The sequence below is a fragment of the Sorghum bicolor genome, chromosome 6 (genome assembly GCF_000003195.3).
Source record: "Sorghum bicolor cultivar BTx623 chromosome 6, Sorghum_bicolor_NCBIv3, whole genome shotgun sequence".
Lineage (NCBI taxonomy): Eukaryota > Viridiplantae > Streptophyta > Magnoliopsida > Poales > Poaceae > Sorghum > Sorghum bicolor.
The window spans coordinates 54,738,753-54,760,366 of record NC_012875.2 but is presented as its reverse complement, the minus strand read 5'-3'; the positions used below and the strand labels follow the sequence as shown (position 1 = coordinate 54,760,366).

Below are 21,614 nucleotides of genomic sequence, written 5' to 3'. Positions count from 1 at the left end.
ATCTTTAGATCTATGTTTTTTCTGTAATTAATTAGACTAACTATAGCTACATTTTCTGTGGTCAAATTGTGATGAAATTTATATGGTGAGCTAATTTTTCTATGTTTGAGTTATAGTAGAAATTTTATGCTCATTGAATCATGTATTACTTAGTTATAGATTTATTTAGGTTTATGCTTGTTAAATTATAATAAATCTATAACTAAGTTATACATGATCTAATGAGTATGAATTTTTTACCATAGTTTAAACATATAATAATTAGTCTAACATAAAAAATTCACCACAATTGGACCATACAAACTATAGCTATGAATTATTCTAATTAATTATAGAAAAAATAGTTCTAAAGCTACAATAAAAATGTTGTACTAAAGCATACTATATTATATGTTCACTATGTAGATCTACTTATCTGGAGTCCAACAAAATCAGATTTACTATTTTATGAATTTTATGTGATTTACTATAATTTTACAAATATTGAGCCAAAATAAATAAAAATAAAAAAGATAAAACTGTCTTCAAAACCGCTCATAACCATGTCAGGGCCGTAATATGTATGGTTTTAAAAATTGAAGGATGTATTTTACCCGGTTTTGAAATTTAGAGATGAAAAATAGATTTTTGTGAAAATTGAGGGAGCTTAAGTGGACTTCTTCTCTTAGTTTTCACCGAAGTTGGACGAGATTCAGAACCGCCTACTCTGCGTGCCGCCGGTCCTGCAGGGTCCGACGCTCGTCACTCGTGGCTTCTACAGCTCGGCACCGCCGCCGACCGGACCAATCCTTCACGCCCTCAAAACGCGGCGCCGCTAGCCAACCGAACAGATGCGCTGCTGCAGCTATTCGAGCCTGCATGACGTCTGATGTGCTACCGTAGCCTGCAAGCATGTGCCTTGTGTCACGGTACAGGGAGGTAGTAAGGCCTTGTTTAGTTCGCAAAAAATTTCAAAATTCTCCGTCACATCGAATTTTTAGTCGCATGTATGGAGCATTAAATATAGACAAAAATAAAAACTAGTTACACAGTTTATCTATAATTTGTGAGATGAATCTTTTGAGTCTACTTACTCCGTGATTAGACAATGTTTATCAAATAAAAACGAAAGTGCTACAGTAGTCAAAAACCAAAATTTTTGCGAACTAAACAAGGCCTAAGTAACTGGATTTGGTCGGAATGTGGGTAGAAGAAGCAAGCAGGAGGTAGGATTGGAAGGAACAGCAGCCAGCAGGAGATTGGGGAAGTAAAGAGAGCCATCGAGCAGGTAGGCCCAGGACTACCCTGAAATCTGGCCCAACAAAAAATTACTACTTCGCAGCCCGTAAAAAATTGACCCAAATAGGCAACATCGTCTGCGTTCCGCTTCCGCGCGTGAGTCCACGACTGGCGACTCCATACTCGCGACCGCCGCCTCGACCCCCTGGCCAAGCCCCGAGGACGAGCGGCGCGAGGATCCGGTTGCCACGGCCCCCCTGGCCAAGCCCCAACGACGAGCGGCGTGAGGATTCCTCATCGGCGGCCGCCCACCGGCTGCTCGCCCGTTGCCATCGCCTGCCCACCTCGTCAAGCGGCAGCCTCGACGCAGTGCCGTCCCCGCGGCCCTGCGTGGCCACGCTCCGCCAGTCCAACGGCGGCGGGCGCGTGAAGGAGCTGGTCGCCTGGTCGGGATAGCCGGCAGCCGCCCAGTGCTCCAGTGCGTCGTGCACTCTACCCCCGCGCTGGCCTACTGCAGTTCCCGGTGAGTTTCTAACGAAACTGAAGATTTGTATTGTTCATGGGTTGGTGAGAGTTAGTACATGCAGATTATCTATAGCAGGTCCAGTGCGCCTGTTGAAAAGAACTGAGGAAAAACAATTGATTTATATCTTCGACTCTCGTAGTCTAAATTTCTCCCCTCTTCTCCTCCCAACTTCTCTCCAAAATCGTATCTATTTTATCTTAGATTATTGTTAGATCCTTCCAGGGTCTTGGCGTGACTCATGAGTGCTTGTTTTTACTTCTGAACTTGATTTGGAAATTGGAGAATATAGAATGGAGATTGGACCGTAAATTGGTCAATTGGTCTTAGAGAGTGTGGATTCGTGAGCCTAGAATTGATTGAACCTTTTTGTTTTTCCATGAAATTAAGGCGTGAATAAATTAAATATTGCATTTTTTAGAAGTATAATGCAAAAAAGCATTACTTCTAAATTTCAGCCTAAGTTTGGTTAATCTATAGTCATGTATACTGAATTACTGTATTGTATTAAATAATTTTGGCGATAACTATCAGACTTTTTTTTTACTGGGACTACCCTGATTCCGAATCCTGGGTCCGCCACTGCCATCGAGGGAGATGATTATCAATTCTGTTAGGCCTTGTTTACTTCCGGCCAAAATCCAAAAACTTTTCAAGATGCCTCGTCACATCGAATCTTTAAACGTATGCATGGAGTATTAAATATAAACAAAAATAAAAACTAATCACACAGTTTGGTCGAAATTTACGAGATGAATCTTTTAAGTCTAGTTAGTCCATGATTGGACAATAATTACCATAAATAAACGAAAGTGCTACGGTATCGTGAAAAAATTTGAGAAAGAAAGACAGAGCAACTCCTGTCAATCTCCTCGGGCCGAGCGGCCGACACCCCACTCCACGGGCCGAGCGCCTTACACATAATGGGCCAGGCCCAACTCACTCAACTACACACCAGGGCCTTCAGATTCCCACGCTCAGCCACTCTTCTTCTTACGCCTTCCGTCAGGTAGCTGTTTCCTGACATGCTCCCGATTTGCTACGAACTGGAATGGTTTTGGTCACTAGCGTGGACAGATCGAGGTTCCATAGAATAGAACGGATGAGAACCAAGAAGAGATGGGCCATTGAGCCTTAGGCCTGGCCTGATAGCTGGTGCTACGCGACTACAAGAATTAGGCGGAGGTCACGCCGCAGGCCGCAGCCGTCGCCGTAGACTTGATTCTTCGGGTCGGATGCTCGGTTCTCCACACTATTTTTCGCCTCTCCAATAGTTCAGTCACCTGAACTAAGGCCTTGTTTAGTTCCAAAAAATTCTATAAAATAGGAATATTAGCACTTTCGTTTGTATTTGACAAATATTGTCCAATCATAAACTAACTAGACTCAAAAGATTCGTATCGTCTTCCGACCAAACTGTGCAATTAGTTTTTATTTTCGTCTATATTTAATACTCCATGCATGTGTCTAAAGATTTGATGTGACGGTGAATCTGAAAAATTTTGCAAAATTTTTTGGAAACTAAACAAGGCCTTAGTTTAAATCCAAAACATTTTAGATTTCGGCACTGTAGCACTTTCATTTGTATTTGACAATTATTATCTAATCATGAACTAACTAACTAGGTTTAAAATATTTATCTCGCAAATTACAGAAAACCCGTGTAATTTTAGCAAATATTTAGCAAAAATTGTAGAGTTTTGTTTGTTGTATATTTGGAGTAATATTTAGCAAATAAATTCTTGTATAATAGTAGGGTATATTTGGCGTAATTTTTTTTTGCAGAGTTTTGTTTATAAACAGGGGCAGATCTAGAATCACCATCCAGGGAGCTAATTAGTAAAGGGCTGCTTGGGCTGGTTGTAGATCTTGGGCTGAACGTCGGAGATTTATGGACTTCGAAAAACCGAAAATTTGGGTTGCACCCCGTGCTATAGCCCCCTAGCCTAGGGTCTGGATCCGCCCATATCTGTATATTATGTGTGCAAACAAAATAAAACTCTACAGTTTTTTACACCAAAGGCAAAACGGTCTTTTTGCCCTCCGGTTAACATTATTAATTGTTGAAAACGGACGAAAAGCTACAGAAGTAATAAAAGTTCATTTCAGGGTCATAGAGGTAAGTTCAAAAAAACATATGAGGAAGTGCTATTTTTTCAGGGCCATACAAGTAATGCAATAAATTATGAGTAAAGCATAATGTGGCATGAAAACTTGGTGGTAGCACATGTGGCATGAAAACTTGGTGGTAGCACATGTGGCATAATATTTATATAGATAATAGAACCAAGCTATATGAACAAGATATTTCAAGCTAAGCACAAACCAAAAAACATGATTTTTGAGAAAAAAATTCTAAAACTAATTTCATAATTTCATGAAAGAATTTTCTAAGATTAAACTAGGTTTTAGGGTTTTAAATTGTATTATTTTCTAATATAAATAGATTTGAATAATTTTTTAAACATTTGCTTTTAAATATTTTCTTATAAATTCTAAAACCCGTTGCCATCTTTACGTCGCTCCGTGCCTCTCCGGGTGTGCCACGGTAGCAGTACTGCCATGCCATCAAATCGGAGAGCCGGTATTTCTTCAAAAAAAAAAAAAATCGGTGTGCCAGTGGTTGGCGATGGAAGCGCCTCGACCTCGTACCCTCCAGTTCTCCACTGCTCCACCTCCAGCACTAAAAGTTACCCAGCTGTTTGCCACGTCAAGATAAGGCCAAGCCATGCTCGACACAACCCAATCTTGTCGGCTTTACCTGGCATGGCCACAGAAAATTACGTTAGGGCACGGTTATTAGTTTAACCACTTACCACTAGTGAAACAGTACGAGTATACTTACTTACCCAGTTACCCTTCCAAAGAAGAAAAAAGAGGAAGCGAGCTCAGTAGGACTTATTAGGTCTTGTTTGGTTCTCAACGCTAAATTTCTTTTGATACTGTAGCATTTATATTTGTATTTTATAATTATTATTTAATCATGAACCAAATAAATTTTAAAAATTCGTGTTATAAATTACATATAAACTATATAATTAATTATTTTTTATTTATATTTAATGTTTCATGCATTAAGTATACCGCAGGATGTGCTGGGGTATTTTAAAATGTTTTGATTTTCAGTGGAACTAAACTACGGAGTACTCCCTTCGTCCCAAAATAAGTGTCGTTTGCGCTTTCCAAAAAATAACTTTAACTAAATATATAGTAAAAAATATTAATAATTATAGTACATAATTAGTATCATTAGAAAGATCTTTAAGTCTAGTTTTTTAACAAATTTATTTAGAGATATAAATATTACATATATTTTTTATAAATTGAGTCAAAGTTGTGACACGAAAAATCCAAAACGACAGTATATGGAGGAAAGTAGGCCTTAACCGAGACTTTTTTTTTCCGACCTGAGATAGGCAGGCACCACCGCACCACGCTATCAGCTACGGTTTGTTAAGGCCTGGTTCAGTCGGGAAAATTTTTTGGATTTCGCTACTGTACTATTTTTGTTTGTTTGTGGTAAATATTGTCCAATTATTAGATTAACTAGGGTCAAAAGATTTGTCTTGTGATTTACAGATAAACTGTATAATTAGTTTTTATTCCATTTAAATTTAATGCTTTATGCATATGCCGCAAGATTTAATGTGACGAGAAATCTTAAAAAATTTTGTGAACTAAACAAGGCCTAAGCAGGTAGGCACCAGGCACACAGTGATAGGCAGGCTGTACCGTCGGTCTCGCTCCCGTCGCCGGCTGGTTCGAGAACCACCCACGGTTTTCTCTCACAGCTTTCTTGTAAGCTCCACGTCAGGCCCGCTTGTCGTGTTTCTCATCTCGCAACGATAAATACGCCTCCCGTCCACTTCGTTGCGAGCCAAGCTCACAAGAGCAGAGCAGACAAACACGCACTGCACTTTCTTCTCCCTCCTCCTCCCCACTCTCTAAAGCAGCAAAAGCACTTGGCAAAGCTGCGCATCCAAGCTTTGGTCCGGACTCCACCGGGAAGACACCAACAAGCCAGATAGAGAGAGGCCAGACGAGACATGGCGACGTCGGTGGCCTGCGCCTTCTTCTTCGACGCGGAGCCGCTGGGCGAGCCCGGGCGGCACGCGCTGGACGCCTGCGCGCTCTGCTCCAAGCCGCTCACCCGCAACAGCGACATCTTCATGTACAAGGGCGACACCCCGTTCTGCAGCGAGGACTGCCGCTACGAGCAGATGCACCACGACGCGGCCTGCGCGCGGCAGGCCGCCAGCAGCAGCCGGCGGAAGCAGCAGCAGTCGCAGCGGAGCAGGGGAGCCTCTGTGGCCGCCAAGGCGGACGTGTACGTGGCCAGCTAGTTGACAGGCAAAGCACAGTGAGGCCAAGGAAGAAGAAGAAGAAGGAGGAGGTCGTGCTGGTTCATCGAGCAGCTACAGCTGCAAGAGATCCCGCTGGGGGAGGCGCTCCTGGCTGGCCGCCGGCGGCCGGCGCCGCGCCGCGCAACGAGTTTTGTGCCGGGAACAGAGGCAAGCGGGGGTGGATCTGGAGACTGAAGAAGGCGATTATGACAGCCTCATCTGCGGGGTTGGAAACTCAGATCGATGCCATGCGTGCTCTCCCTCTCCTTGGTTCTGTTTTCCCTGATGGGATCTCTTGGGTTGTGTGTGCTAGAGGTTGAGGCGTGAGGGTGTGTGCGGAAGCACCATCGGCTTGTAAATGTACGCGCGGCATTTCAAGAAGTTATGATAGCCCATAAATTTTGATCGCAGAAATCTTGTTCATGATTTCCTGACTGCTTTGTGCATGCTTTCAAGTGTTTTGAGTGACTGCTTATTTGCTTTCGCACTAACCGCACGGTACTTTGTGTGTGCTTTCATTGCTGGCCAGACGATGAGATGAAGCTTGGCAAACGATGCCAGGTCTCCTTTGACCGCGCCACGAATATGATGAGGCCCGTTTGATAATACAGTAGATTAAAGATTTTGAGACTGATAAAAAGTTTGTACCCATCTAAAGATTATCAAAGTTTTTTCACTCCAGGTCTTAAAAATCTTTGAATTCATTTCACGCTAAATGATCCAGATTTCTGGAATCTCCACTTCTCCAGTCATGCAAACGGCACCAGAGTGAGCAATCATCAGTTCCAGTTCTTTTGGTTGCCGATCCCCCATCCCCAAGCCACAGACTGACAAGTTGCGTCTTGGATCCGTTAGAAACCTGCAGAGTAAACGGAAATCTGAGAGCGAGCAATGATCTGACGTGAATTTTTACTACACTACAGCGGTTTCGTCGAACTGAGATGTCGACAAAACAAATGAGCAAGTGTTCCAGTTGCGTAACCAGAGCTGTCGATGCAATTACCATCTCTTGTACGACTCAGGCCTTGTTTAGTTCCGAAAAGTGAAAAGTTAGCTAAACTATGTAATTAGTTTTTATTTTTATCTATATTTAGTGTTTTATGTATGTGCCACAAGATTCGATGTGATGGGAAATCTTGAAAACAGTTTGGTTTCAGGATGAACTAAACAAGGCCTCAAACAAGAAGATACAAAATGGCATAAATCATTGCAGCAGATACGTTGAAACTCCACAGTTTTCTTTATCTTTTGTGTAACGTCTCACTACTCATCGCTGAGTCACCGGAAAGTCAGTCCCCTCCCACTCAACCAATCATGGGCCCATGGGTATGGAGAAAGCCGTGGTCCATGTGTCGAGTCATCGGTTGCCTTGTTGTGCGTGACTCACCGCCTGCGCAGCAGCCAGCAGCAGCCCCGCACGTATGGCCTGGCTCGCCGTCCACGCCAAAACCAGCGCCCCCGCACGCACTTTTACGCGTCATTCTCCACTCAACGCCAAACAGCTGTGTCTGTGTGATGCGATTCGAAAGCTTCCCATCGTTTATCTTTTGACAGTGGAAGAGGCGAGCGTTCCAAACATTTCGCGCCATGCCGCAGCCCGCAGGTGTGAGTTGTGCGTCTGTTGCTGGCTGCGGATGTGCCGAACTGCTCGCGTGCCACCACGGGACGGCCATTTATGTTTTGGAGCATCCGTGACCTCCAATTATCAAATGCGATTATGCTTGTCTGTGAAGCCACCCACGTATACACAGTTGCAAGCATAAACAAAACTGGGCGCGTATCTCCAGAAATGCTGCTCCCCCGGGCGAAACCTGCCCCGCGCTGCCTGGCCGATGGGATCTGCGAGCATGCGCTCGCAAGAGGTGCCTCGTGCCCACTCCAAAAGCGTGCACAGCCGCCGAAGTTGAAACCTGGCGATACACGGATACGGGGTGGTTTAACAATGAGTTTTATAATCAGTGTAGTATATGATGATTCTGTCCAAAGTTTGTCAAGGCTATACCATAGCGACAGTAGTAAATTCAGTGCCGACGGCGCAACCACAGATCGCGTGCATGTGCATCTTTCAGCCACTGCGTCTGCGTGTGACCACCACCTCGTCGCGGACGCATAGGTTAAGCGCCACCTGCCACTGGTCCCAACGGATGCTCACACACAGGACCCTGACGCCGTGCCTCGTGGCGTGCATGCACCAACTCTCCCTAAAGAATCTCTCTTCAAGGAAGGAGACCTCTAGACAATGCCCATGCTGAAGTTGTGTGAGCGATGGCAGCTTGCAACTTGCAAGGGCAAGTGCCCAACTTGTTTAGTTCCAATTTTTTTTCAAAATAGAAATAATACTACTTTTGTTTGTATTTGTCAAATATTATCTGATTATATACTAACTAGATTTCAAAAGATTCGTATCGTCAATTCCGACCAAACTGTGCAATTAGTTTTTATTTTAATCTATATTTAATACTTAATGCATACGTCTAAATATTTGATTTGATGGAAAATCTGAAACAAGGCCTCAGAGTATGTGCTTGTGGGCATGCATGGCCGCATGGCAATGTGGGGCGCCCACATCGCGTGTTGGGGGAAAAAGGCTGGGGGCACCAATTATCAGGCCTCATAGGATATCTAGGTTAGGTTAGTGTAAGCCAAAGTTTGGGAGTTTGCACCAGCACCGTATCGCGGTAGTGTTAATTTGATGCAATGCAAATCAATACAACTCCAGAATATGATCCCGATCGATCACAGTGCGTCAGAATATTTGCCTCCAGATTTTTCTGCACAAAGCGCAGCAAACTCACAGTATTTCTAATTCAGATAAGGGCAATGGATTCACTTGCGCTGACCGTGATAGGCTCATACTGATACGAATATACGATAGCACAGGGTTTTTGCTTGTGCGTAAATAAAAACAGAGACGCTTTTGTTTTGGCGCGATTCGTCTTTTGTTGGGATTCCGAACCCGCCACCACGTCATACGTGAGCGGACCCGCCTCCTTGGCCTGTTCTCGTACAGGTGGACCCGGGTGTGCGGGCCACCAAGCCACAGACACAGCTGCTGCCATATCAAGCCGAGTCAGCCTATCACCACATCATGGCCCACCAGACAGAAGAGCCAGCCGAACCACTCCGTCCACCAAAAACCGCGGGCTGGGAAGGCCGAGTCCGACGCGCGGTCTCTCCCTGATCAATGGGCCATCTCGCACCGCGGTTTGCCCGTTTCCCGTTTCAGCTCGTATGCATCCGCAGCCTGGCAACGGCGGTGCTGCCGAGACGTCCCGGCCCCTATCCACCCGCCATATATACCCCGCGTCCCCGCTACCCGCCGGCCGAGCTCAGCTTTGAACTCTGTAGACCTGCCTTGCAGTTCTTGTCTTGTAGAGTCGTCCGCCGCCCACCTGCCACCACCCAAAACGAAGCGCAACAACCATGGCCACCTCGCTCGCCTGTGCTGGCTTCTTCTTCGACACCGAGCCGATCGGCGAGCCCCGCCTGCCCGCGTTGAACGCGTGCGCGCTCTGCTCCAAGCCGCTCACCTGCAACAGCGACATCTTCATGTACAAGGGCGACACCCCGTTCTGCAGCGAGGACTGCCGCTACGAGCCGATGCACCACGACGCGGCCTACGCGCGGCAGGCCGCCAGCAGCAGCAGCAGCCGGCGGAAGCAGCAGCAGTCGCAGCGGAGCAGAGGGGCCTCTGTGGCCGCCAAGGCGGAGGACGTGTACGTGGCCAGCTAGTTAAAAAGCAAGCAGAGCAAAGAAGATCGTGCTGGTTCGAGCAGCTACAGCTGCAAGAGATCCCGTTGTGCCGTTTGGCGGCCGGCGCTGCGCCTGACAACGAGTTTTGGGCGCGGGACAGAGGAGAGTAGGGGATGGATCTGATGACTGAAGAAGGCGATTAGCACAGATCGACCTGAGCTTGCTCCCCTTGTTTCTGTTTCCCCCGGTTGGATCTTTTGGGTTGTGTGGGGGTAGAGGTTGAGGCCTGAGGGTGTGTGCGAGAGCACCGTCGATTTGTAAATTTACGCGGCATCTTCAGTATGTTATGATAGTCATGAAATCTTGATCGCTAACGTATCTTTGTTCCTGACTTGTTTTTTGTATGTGCTTTTATATGATCTCAGTGATTACTTTTCGCACCCACCACACGGTGCTTTTTGTGTGCTTTGGAGTTTGGGATTGTTGGCCACATGAAGTTTGGCAAACGATGCTAGTTTTCGTTTCAGATGAACACCGCTCCGGAGATCTGAGTGAGCAATAATCAGTTCTTCTGTGCACTTTTATTTGTATTTGATAAATATTATCCAATTATAAACTAACTATATTTAAAAGATTTATCTTGTAAATTACAGAAAAACTATATATTTAATTTTTATTTTTTTTATCTATATTAATGTTTTATAAATGTGTCGTAAGATTTGCTGCGACGAGGAATTTTGAAATTTTTTAGGTATTTTTCTGAAACTAAGGCCTTGTTTAGTTGTTGTCTGCAAAAATTTCGGAACTCTATAGCAGTTTCGTTTGTATGTCATAAATATCATCTAATTATAAATTATTTAGATTTAAAAGAGTTATGTCATAAATTACAGACAGACTATGTAATTAGTTTTTATTTTTCTATATATTTAATGTTCTATACATAAGTTTAAATTTTCTACGTGACAAGAAATTTTGAAAAGTTTTTTTTGTTTTTGACGGAAGTAAACAGGCCTAAACAAGGCCTGAAATGTCAAGGAAACAACTGCGCAAAGTCCCAGTTGCGTAACGAGAGTTCTACCTGCGAGTGCAAATGTTTATCCAGAGTGTAAAAGATCCAAAATGGCCAAAATCATTGCACCCACGTCAGATGCGTTGAACACTTCAGTTTTCTTTATCTTTTGTGCAGCGTCTTTACTACTCATCGCTGAGTCACCGGAGAGTCAGGTCCCCCACCCAATCATGCGGCGAGAGACGTCATGGGCCCATTGGTGTGGAGAAAGCCGTGGTCCATGTGTCGAGTCACCAGTTGCATTGTTGTGCGTGACTCACCGCCTGCGCAGCAGTGCCGCACGTATGGCCTGGCCCGCTGTGCATGCCAAAATCAGCGCCCCCGCACGCACTTTTACGCGTCATCCCCCACTCAGCGCCCAACAACTGTGGCCTTGTTTAGTTCCAAAAAATTTTGCAAAATCGACACTGTAGGACTTTCGTTTGTATTTGACAAAAATTATCCAACCATAGACTAACTAGGCTTAAAAGATTTGTCTCATCAATTTCGACCAAACTGTGCAATTAGTTTTTATTTTCATCTATATTTAATACTCTATGCATGCGTCTAAAGATTCGATGTGACGGAGAATCTGAAAATTTTTGCAAAATTTTTTGGGAACTAAACAAGGCCATGTGTGATAGAGTCAGACCTTGTTAACTTCCACCTAAAATCTAAAAACTTTTCAAGATTCTCTGTCACATCAAATCTTTAGACACATGCATGAAGTATTAAATATAAACGAAATTAAAAACTAATTGCACAGTTTGGTCGAAATTTACGAGACGAATCTTTTGATCCTAGTTAGTCCATGATTGGACAATAATTACCACAAACAAACGAAAGTGCTACAGTATCCCGAAAAAATTTCGTTGAGAAAGTAAACAAGGCCTGAGTCGCCTTTTCTTTTTAGGACACTCATAATGCAGACTCTATCATAAAGTCTAAAGTTATTTATTACCTCGAACAATATGGACTTGGAGTCTAAATAAGATTTGGAGTCTTATTTTTTCTACCTCTTTATTCAATAAATATGCTGCCACATTAGGCCTTGTTTAGTTCTGAAAAAATTTCAGATTTCGCTACTGTAGCACTTTCGTTTTTATTTGATAAATATTGTCTAATCATGAACTAACTAGGATCAAAAGATTCGTCTTGCGATTTACAGACAAACTGTGTAATTAGTTTTTGTTTTCGTTTATAATTAATACTTCATGCATGTGCCGCAAGATTCGATGTGACGGAAAATCTTGAAAATTTTTTGGATTTCGGGGTGAAGTAAACGAGGCCTTAGCAAAATACCATAAATAATATGTAATTAAGTGTCTTGGACTCTGTGATAGAGTCTTGCATTGTGAGTGCCCTTAATAAATGCCTTGTTTAGGCCTTGTTTAGTTCACAAAATTTTTCAAAATTTCCTATCATATCGAATCTTACGGCACATGCATAAAGCATTAAATATAATAAAAATAAAAATTAATTACACAGTTTGTCTGTAAATCGTGAGACAAATATTTTGACCCTAGTTAGTCTATGATTGGACAATATTTACCACAAACAAACGAAAGTGCTACAATAACGAAATAAAAAAATCGCGAACTGAAGAGGCCTTTAACCTTATTTAGTTCACCCAAAAAACTAAAAACTTTTCAAGATTCTTCGTCATATCAAATCTTGCGGCACATGCATAAAGATTTAAATATAGTCAAAAACAAAAACTAATTATACAGTTTGCCTGTAAATCACGAGATAAATCTTTTAACCTAGTTAGCTTATAATTGAACAATATTTGGCACAACCAAATGAAATGCTACAGTGCCTCGAACCAAAAATTTTTGAAAACTGAACAAGGCCTACAAAAAATACTACAATTTTAAAATCTAAAAACTTTTTTTTTGAATGTAAACAAGTTCAAAATGAAAGAGACGAACCGAGCGTTCCAACTTGCACACATTTTGCACCATGCCGCAGCCCGCGGGTGTGACCGTGCGGCGTCTCTCGCCCTCGCCGTCGCCGGCAGCGGATGTGCCGATCCAGCTGCTCTGTGATTATAGTTTTGGAGGATCCGTGAGCTCCAATTATCAAAGCGCAATGGTGCTCTGTGAAGCCACCTAAAAAAAAACCGCGCGCGTATCTCCAGAAATGCTGCTCCCCCGGGCGAAACCTGCCTGCCTGACCGATGGAATCTGCAAGCATGCGCCCGCAAAGGTGCTTCGTGCCTGTTACGGATATTTTCCGGGGTGATCTCATCTCCTCGGATTCCCTTTACGGGAGATCTATCCTAACTACGACTTCCCCCACGACGGCCCACGGGATATCACCCAAGACTACGCACGTACCCGTGGAGACCGGTTCCACCTCCGTGATATCACCCACGACTCATCGTGGGCACGAGTTTACTTGGGGCGAGAGTTTCCTCTCCCCCCCGACTGTATAAATACCCGTGATCAATGAATAAACAGACACACCCCGAGTTTATTCTATTCCTCTCTGTTCTCGTACTCTCGCATTCTATTTGTAACACGTTATCAGCACATCGCTCTCCCCTGCCCCAGAGGGGAATAGCTCGGTTGGATAGAACATCGTCGAGGGATCGACTTTCGCCTAGGGCATCACCCCAAGGTAGAATCATGCCTTTCCCTCGCCGTAATCCTGCCTCAATGGCTTCTCTCATCCTCCAAATCGTCTGGATGGCGATGAACCGTGCCCGGACATTGGGCACACACTTCGGCAACAACCGCCTTCAGGCGGAACTACTGGAGGACATCCGGGAACTCCTTGGCGAGGCTCGCGGCTATCGCTTTCGTGGCGAACGCCGTGATCTCAACAGGAACCCCGGGCGTTTTCCTGTACGACGTCGTTTCGGAGGAAACCGACATGCAAACGTCGGCCCTCCGTCACGGCGTTCGGTGGTGTCGTCCACGGCTTCGCCCGCGGCGCCATCCGCGGCTCCGCCCGCGGCGCCACCATCGAGGGCACCAACTCCACCGGCGCCTCCAGCGCCGGTCCTCGCCTTGCCGGCTCCACCCCGGCCTCGGTGCCCGCTCCACGGCGACGGCCCGTGCCCACCACCGCCACCATCCATGGTGGCCAGCCAATGGCTGTCACTGGGCATAGAGCCGCAGTCGCCGATTCGGTACCCGACGCCGACGCCGTCTTCTGAGCGGGCTGCGCACAGCCCGCCTCCGCGCCGTCCGTCTCCACCAACAATCGCGGCGCGGATGTCGGCGCCGACTCGTCTGCCGGCGTACATCGTCGATCCTGCGCTGGCTGCACCACCGCCACCGCCACCACCTCCTCCCTCGCGTCTCCGCCGCACATGGATCAGCGTCCCCCACGGGCCTTCGGCTTGGGGACGCGCTCCTCCGGCTTGAGACTGTCACTGGGGAGAGGGGGAGGAGGAGGCGCCACTCGCGGGCTCGCGCGACCATGCCGCGGCCTGGCAGCGAGCGGACTCCGGCGCGCGCGGACATGCCCGACGCGACGGCGCCTCGGCCTCGACGCGACGGCCCGCCAGGCCATGGTTCGGCGCGGCCACGGCGCCTCGGCCTCGTCGCGGCGCGCGGCGCACGGTTCCCCGTGGCGAGCCCACGCCCGCCGCGGCACGGCGACCCGACGGCGCGGCCTCCGCTCGCGGCTCCCGCTCGCCCGCGGCGCGGCGCGGCCCCGGCGGCCCCCGACGGCGGCGAACTCCGTGGGCGCGCGCGCGACCCGGCCACGCTCGGCCTCGCGCGGCGTCCCGACCGCGCGGCCTGGCCACTCCTCTGCCGCGGCCCCACGCACGCGGATCGAGGTGGGGCCTCGCGGACCCACGCGCAGGAGGCGCACCTCGGCGCCTGGCGGCGGCGGTTGGAGCCGCCCTGGCTCCTCCTGGCGGCGGCGGCTGATGGGGCTGGGGGTTAGGGTTTGGAAACCCTAGCCCCTGGCCTTATATATGGCCCATCTCCCCCTCCCCCAATTGGGCCGAATTGGCGGCCCAGGCCCAGGTTGGGGCCTGCGAGCTTTCAGCCTGGGCCAGTTATCATTGGTTTTTTTCATTTTATGAATTAGCTAATTTTATTTATTTATTTACATAGCATTTTTCATTCCCTAAATTACATCAGTTTATTAGTCTATTTTTCTTGCAAATTTAGACCCTGGTGTAAATTACATTGTAAATATTTTTACATTCCGCAATCATATTATGAATGAAAAATTTATTACATGTCGAACGAGTTTTGTCTTTACAATTCCCTATCACATGTATATATGTAAATATTTTTATGGTCAATTTTTCTCCCTATTTGGAATACTATTTTTCACTAGATGTCACCTTACTTTATTATTATTTTGGTGACCACAAGGTAGTACTCATACTACTGCGGGATTTATTCCTCAAAGTGCTCTCCCAAATTTAATAATAAACATACAAGGACTACATCCCAAAGTGAAAATATAAAATGGTCTACACCTCCATGGTGACTACCTATGTTCCACAAAATGAGAAATCAAAATACCATAAAACAAATGCAAGTTTACCTTGCTACACATAAACAAGTCTACCTTGTTATTTACATACGCAATTTTACATTGCTTTACATACGCAATTTTACATTGTTTTTATATACACAATTTACATTGTTATATAAATATGCAATTACACTTTTGTTAATTTTACAACCCCGAAATTAATTAAATTTATGCAAATAAACATGTAGGCAATGGCCACCAAAGAGTCCGATGCCCAAGTTTCTTCTAAGAAGGAATTTGCCGAGCTAGCTCTTGATGGACACAACTTCCCTACATGGGCGATGGATCTCAAAGTGAGTCTATCGTTACGCGGAATGTATAGGGCAATTGACACTCCCAAACAGGGAGATGCTCCATTGTCTGAACCATCCAAGTACCATGCCTTATACATAATAAGGAACCACATCCATTCAGATCTCAAAGCTGAATATCTGATGGAAGAGGACCCACGGGCTCTCTGGCTTGCTTTGCAACAGCGGTATGAGCAACAAAAGGCAGTTATTCTCCCGGAGGCCACTCATGAGTGGAACCACCTCCGCATTCAAGATTTCAAATCTGTGAATGAATATAACCATGCCATGCACAAACTCAGTTCCAAACTGAGGTTTTGTGAAAAGGAGCCATCTGATGCGGAGAAAATTGAAAAGACTTTGTCTACCATGCTTCCCGCTCAAATGATCCTCCAACAGCAATACCGTGAGAGGGGATTCACAGTCTATTCTGATCTCATTAAAACATTACTTCAGGCTGAGAGGCACAATGAGCTCCTCATATGGAACTCCAATCAAGGCCCTGTCGGTGCCAAGCCCTTGCCCGAAGTACATGCAAATGCTCAGAAACAGACACCAAAGGATGCCAACAAGAATGGCAATCCTAGATCCTCCAAAGGCAAAAACAAGCGCAAGGGACCCCGTAAGCCTCGAGGTACTAAGGGCAAAGGCAACAACTCTAAGTCAAAAGACAAGTCCTCAACTTGTACAAAGTGTGGTTGCTACAACCACCCGACTAAGAAATGCCGCACCCCTAAGCACCTTGTGGAACTGTACTTGCATTCCGTGGGACGAGGACGCTCCAACCAAGGACGCTCCAACCAAGGTGGACAACCGTCTGAAGCACACTTCAACGATCTGGCAGCCCCAGGATGTTCCAACCCCGCCCCAGCGGGACCGAGCAACACAATGGCGCCTCTTCCACCTGATGGCATGGCAAATGACTCCACCAACAACATGATCATTGAATACAATTCTGATGATCTGTTCGGCGACTACAACTAGATTGATAGTCATTTGAGATTTTAGTTTCATCATTCGCCTTCGGGATTGTAATAATTGACAATTTGTTTTTGCTACACTCTGTTTGATGTTCATTGACTTATGCACAATTCAACATCAATAAATGTTTATATTTCATATATATATTCATGTTGAGAATTTCATTCTCCTTTATATTCTCTATTTTCATAGATTGTACGGGAGTCAATCCGATGGATGAGAAAATGTGCCTAGTGGACAGTGGCACCACTAACTCTATACTCAGGGAAATAAAATATTTCCAAACTCTCACAAAGAGCAAAGGAAATGTTTTAACAATCGCTGGACGCGATGCTGTAATAGCAGGCTCTGGAAGAGCCATTATTACGCTCCCTATGGGTACAACGATTACAATCGAGGATGCACTTCTGTATCCTGATTCAACTCGTACCTTATTGAGTTATAGAGATATCCGCAAAAATGGGTATCATATCGAAACCCATCACCAAAATAATGAGGAGTTCCTCCTCATTACAAAGGATAACAGATATGGCAGAGATACTCTCGAAAGAATTCCCTCAACTTCGTCTGGATTGTACTATTCATACATAAAACCCGTACAACATGTTGCGTACAAAGTAATTTTTCAGAATGTCAATGCATTCCAAACTTGGCATGATCGCCTTGGTCACCCTGGCATAGGGATGATGAGAAAAATTACTAGCAATTCTGTTGGTCACTCGCTAACCAATACAAAATTTCCCCAATCCTCAGATTATACTTGCACCGCATGTGCAACAGGGAAATTAATTTTGAGGCCCTCTTCCCTCAAAATCAAAGTTGAACCACTCAACTTCCTTGAACGCATTCAAGGGGACATATGTGGCCCGATAAATCCTTTATCGGGACCGTTCAGGTACTTCATGGTTCTAATAGACGCATCCACACGATGGTCTCATGTGTCTCTTCTATCGACACGAAACCATGCTTTTGCCAAAATAATTGCGCAAGTTATCAAACTCAAAGCGCAACATCCTGAACATCAAATAAAATCCATTAGGATGGATAACGCTGCTGAATTTTCCTCTCGAGCCTTCAATGACTATTGCATGGCCTTAGGAATACAAGTACAACATTCTGTCCCATATGTCCACACACAAAATGGGTTAGCCGAGTCTCTCATCAAGAGAATCAAGCTCATTGCTAGACCGCTATTGCAGAATTGCAATCTACCAACCTCATGTTGGGGTCATGCAGTCTTACACGCTGCTGAACTGATTCAATTGCGACCAACTGCATACCATGCAACGTCCCCGTTGCAACTAGTACATGGAAATCCCCCAAGCATTTCCCATCTGCGAAAGTTCGGTTGCGCCACATACGTACCGATCTCACCACCGAAGCGTACAACAATGGGCCCCCATAGAAAACTGGGGATCTATGTGGGATACAAATCTCCGTCGATCATAAAGTATCTGGAGCCCACCACAGGGGACCTCTTTACGGCCCGGTACGCTGATTGTATCTTCAATGAAGATCATTTCCCGGCATTAGGGGGAGACTTACCACATCACAAACAATGCCAGGAAATCAATTGGGATGCCCCAGACATACCCAACTCAGATCCACGTACTTCAGAATCTGAACTCCAAGTTCAGAAAATCATAAATTTGCAACACATTGCAAACAACGTGCCAGATGCATTTACTGATTATAAGGGTGTTACAAAATCCTATAATCCAGCGAGAAATGTACCGGAAAGAGTAGAGGTACCAAACAAAACTACTCAACTCCCTAGTAAGAGGGGGAGAAGTACGGCTATCTCCACGGATACAGCTTCTAGCAAGCAAAGGAAACGGAAGACAAAATCTTCTGATCCAGTAAATGTAGCTCAACCTCATGTTGAGAAACACCCAGTGGAGGTTCAACCTTCACATCCCACATCAACAGTGCACTCAATTACTGATGCTGGGACATCGGAATACCCTGATGCGACCATCTTGGGAAATGATGATGCATCGGAAAGGGTCCATGAAATTTCCATCAACTATGCAGAAACTGGAGAGTCATTTGATAGAAAGACTACAATTGTCGACTCATATTTCTCCGCAATGATTGCCGAAATCCTTGAAAATGATCCAGATCCTAAGACCATGGCAGAGTGCAAAACGCGCTCGGACTGGAACCAATGGAAAGATGCAATCCAAGCAGAAATATCCTCGCTCACAAAAAGACAGGTATTCTCACAAGTAATACCTACACCTCCACAAGTATTCCCTGTGGGATTCAAGTGGGTTTTCGTCCGAAAGCGGAACGAGAACAATGAGGTGGTGAGACACAAAGCGAGGCTTGTAGCACAAGGGTTCACGCAGAGACCCGGCATTGACTTCAATGAAACATACTCTCCAGTCATGGGTGGAATAACATTCCGATACTTAATCTCTCTGGCTGTACAAAATCGTCTATCTATGCAGTTGATGGACGTAGTGACTGCATATCTCTATGGGTCACTCGATTCGGACATATACATGAAGGTTCCCGACGGAATCCCAATACCGAATCAAAACGCAAATCGCAACATGTATTGTGTAAAGCTACAGAAATCACTCTATGGCTTAAAGCAGTCGGGAAGAATGTGGTATAACCGACTCAGCGAGTACCTTCTGCAGAAGGGCTACTCTAACAGTGATGATTGCCCATGTGTCTTCATCAAGAAATCCCAAACGGGATTCTGCATCATATCGGTGTATGTTGATGATTTAAATATCATCGGCCACAAACAAGATATTGATGAGGCATGCAAACATCTTAAGACGGAGTTCGAGTTGAAGGATTTGGGTAAAACCAAATTCTGCTTAGGCCTACAGCTTGAGCATCTTTCAACTGGAATCTTTGTGCATCAATCTGCATATGTCCAGAAAGTATTGGAGAGATTCAATATGGACAAAGCATATCCTTCCAAAACCCCTATGGTTGTTCGGTCTTTGGGACTAAACACTGATCCATTCAGACCACAAGATGAGGGGGAGGAAATCCTAGGACCTCATGTCCCATACCTTAGTGCCGTCGGAGCACTGATGTACCTTGCCAATAGCACCAGGCCTGACATCGCTTTCGCAGTGAATTTGCTAGCAAGGCACAGTGCCGCTCCTACCAAGAGACATTGGACAGGAGTAAAACAGATCCTCAGATATGTTAATGGCACAAGGGATCTCGGATTATTCTTCCAAAGAGGAACAAATTCCGAGATGATAGGATACACCGATGCTGGATATCAATCAGACCCCCATAATGGCAGATCACAAACCGGTTTCGTATTTTTACAAAACGGAACCGCCATATCATGGACATCATCCAAGCAAACCTTGGCAACAACGTCCACGAATCATTCTGAAATAGTCGCATTATATGAGGCCTCACGTGAATGCGTTTGGCTTCGCAGAATGATCAACCACATACAGCAGTCGTGTGGTCTTAAAGCTATCACAGCTCCAACCATTATCTATGAAGATAATGCGGCTTGTGTTACACAGATGGAGACAGGCTACATCAAGAGCAATATCAACAAACACATCTCTCCAAAGTTGTTCTATCCTCATGAATTACAACAAAAGGGAGAGATTGATATCTTGAAAACCAAATCATGCGACAATCTTGCTGATCTATTCACTAAGTCCCTACCAGCTTCCTCATTTGAAAAATGTGTCAAAGGAATTGGTATGCGACGACTTAGGGATTTGCAAAGTTCAGGGGGAGAAATCTCCTAGACATTGGCCTGTCTACACCATCATATTATACTCTTTTCTCTCTATGAGTCTTTCCTCACAAGGTTTCTCATAAGGAGTTTTTAATGAGATAATATTAACACAAGAGTGTCATATTCCTTGTTTTCCCCACAGGGGTTTTTAAAGGAGTATCAAAGACACATATTGTCCTCTAAACTACAACATGAGTTTTTCTCCTGCAAAGGTTTTCTCATATTAGTTTACAATGAGGCAATCATTAAGTGCTATAACTTTCTCCTTCTTTTCCCAAGCGGTTTTAAGGAGTTTTACTATAGCACATATACACACGTATTTTCCTCGTTTTTATCCTACAGGAATTTTTGGAGGAGCAATACGATTCATTGATCTCAACAAGTGATTCGATCAAGGGGGAGTGTTACGGATATTTTCCGAGGTGATCTCATCTCCTCGGATTCCCTTTACGGGAGATCTATCCTAACTACGACTTCCCCCACGACGGCCCACGGGATATCACCCAAGACTACGCACGTACCCGTGGAGACCGGTTCCACCTCCGTGATATCACCCACGACTCATCGTGGGCACGAGTTTACTTGGGGCGAGAGTTTCCTCTCCCCCCCGACTGTATAAATACCCGTGATCAATGAATAAACAGACACACCCCGAGTTCATTCTATTCCTCTCTGTTCTCGTACTCTCGCATTCTACTTGTAACAGTGCCCACTCCAAAAGCGTGCCCGGCCGCCCGAAGTTGAAACCTGGCTATACAGAGTGGTTTAAACAATGTTTTTTATTTTTATAACCTGCGCGTACATATATGATTCGTCACGGCCATAGCAAGTCACCAACAGTAGTAAATTCAATGCCGACGGCGCGACCACACACAGATCGCGTCCATGGGCATCTTCATCCAGTGCGTGGCCACCTCGTAGCGGACGCATTGGTTAAGCGCCACCTGCCATTGGTCTCACCCGATGCTCACACACAGGGTTCTGCCTCGTGGCGTGCATGCACCAACTCCCCTAAAGAATATCTAGCTCGTCAGGAAGGAGACCTAGACAAAAAAAAGGCTGTGTGTGCCCATGCTGAAGTTGTGTGAGCGAGAGGCTGTTGCAAGTGCACTGTATCTGTAGTATCATGGGCATGCATGGCCGCATTGCCATGTGGGGGCGCCCACATCGTGTGTTGGGGGAAAAAGGCTGCCCGCGCCAATTATCAGCGCTGATAGGTTAGGTTAGTGTTAGTCTAAGCCAAAGTTTAATTGGGAGTTGGGACCAGCATCGC

At 45.5% G+C, this 21,614-nt stretch overlaps 4 protein-coding genes across 4 annotated transcripts; 3 read left to right on the top strand and 1 right to left on the bottom strand.

Moving 5' to 3' along the window:
- On the top strand, positions 5,400-6,510 carry LOC8071072. Its single transcript, XM_002448372.2, has one exon. It carries the CDS (start codon positions 5,788-5,790, stop codon positions 6,082-6,084), a length of 297 nt encoding a protein of 98 aa, XP_002448417.1. The 5' UTR covers positions 5,400-5,787; the 3' UTR covers positions 6,085-6,510.
- Positions 9,403-10,213, top strand: LOC8071071. Its single transcript, XM_002448371.2, has one exon. It carries the CDS (start codon positions 9,508-9,510, stop codon positions 9,814-9,816), a length of 309 nt encoding a protein of 102 aa, XP_002448416.1. The 5' UTR covers positions 9,403-9,507; the 3' UTR covers positions 9,817-10,213.
- Positions 13,620-14,078, bottom strand: LOC110436501 (uncharacterized PE-PGRS family protein PE_PGRS46-like). Its single transcript, XM_021463642.1, has one exon. It carries the CDS (start codon positions 14,076-14,078, stop codon positions 13,620-13,622), a length of 459 nt encoding a protein of 152 aa, XP_021319317.1.
- On the top strand, positions 15,649-16,608 carry LOC8071070. The gene has a single exon (XM_021463641.1). It carries the CDS (start codon positions 15,649-15,651, stop codon positions 16,606-16,608), a length of 960 nt encoding a protein of 319 aa, XP_021319316.1.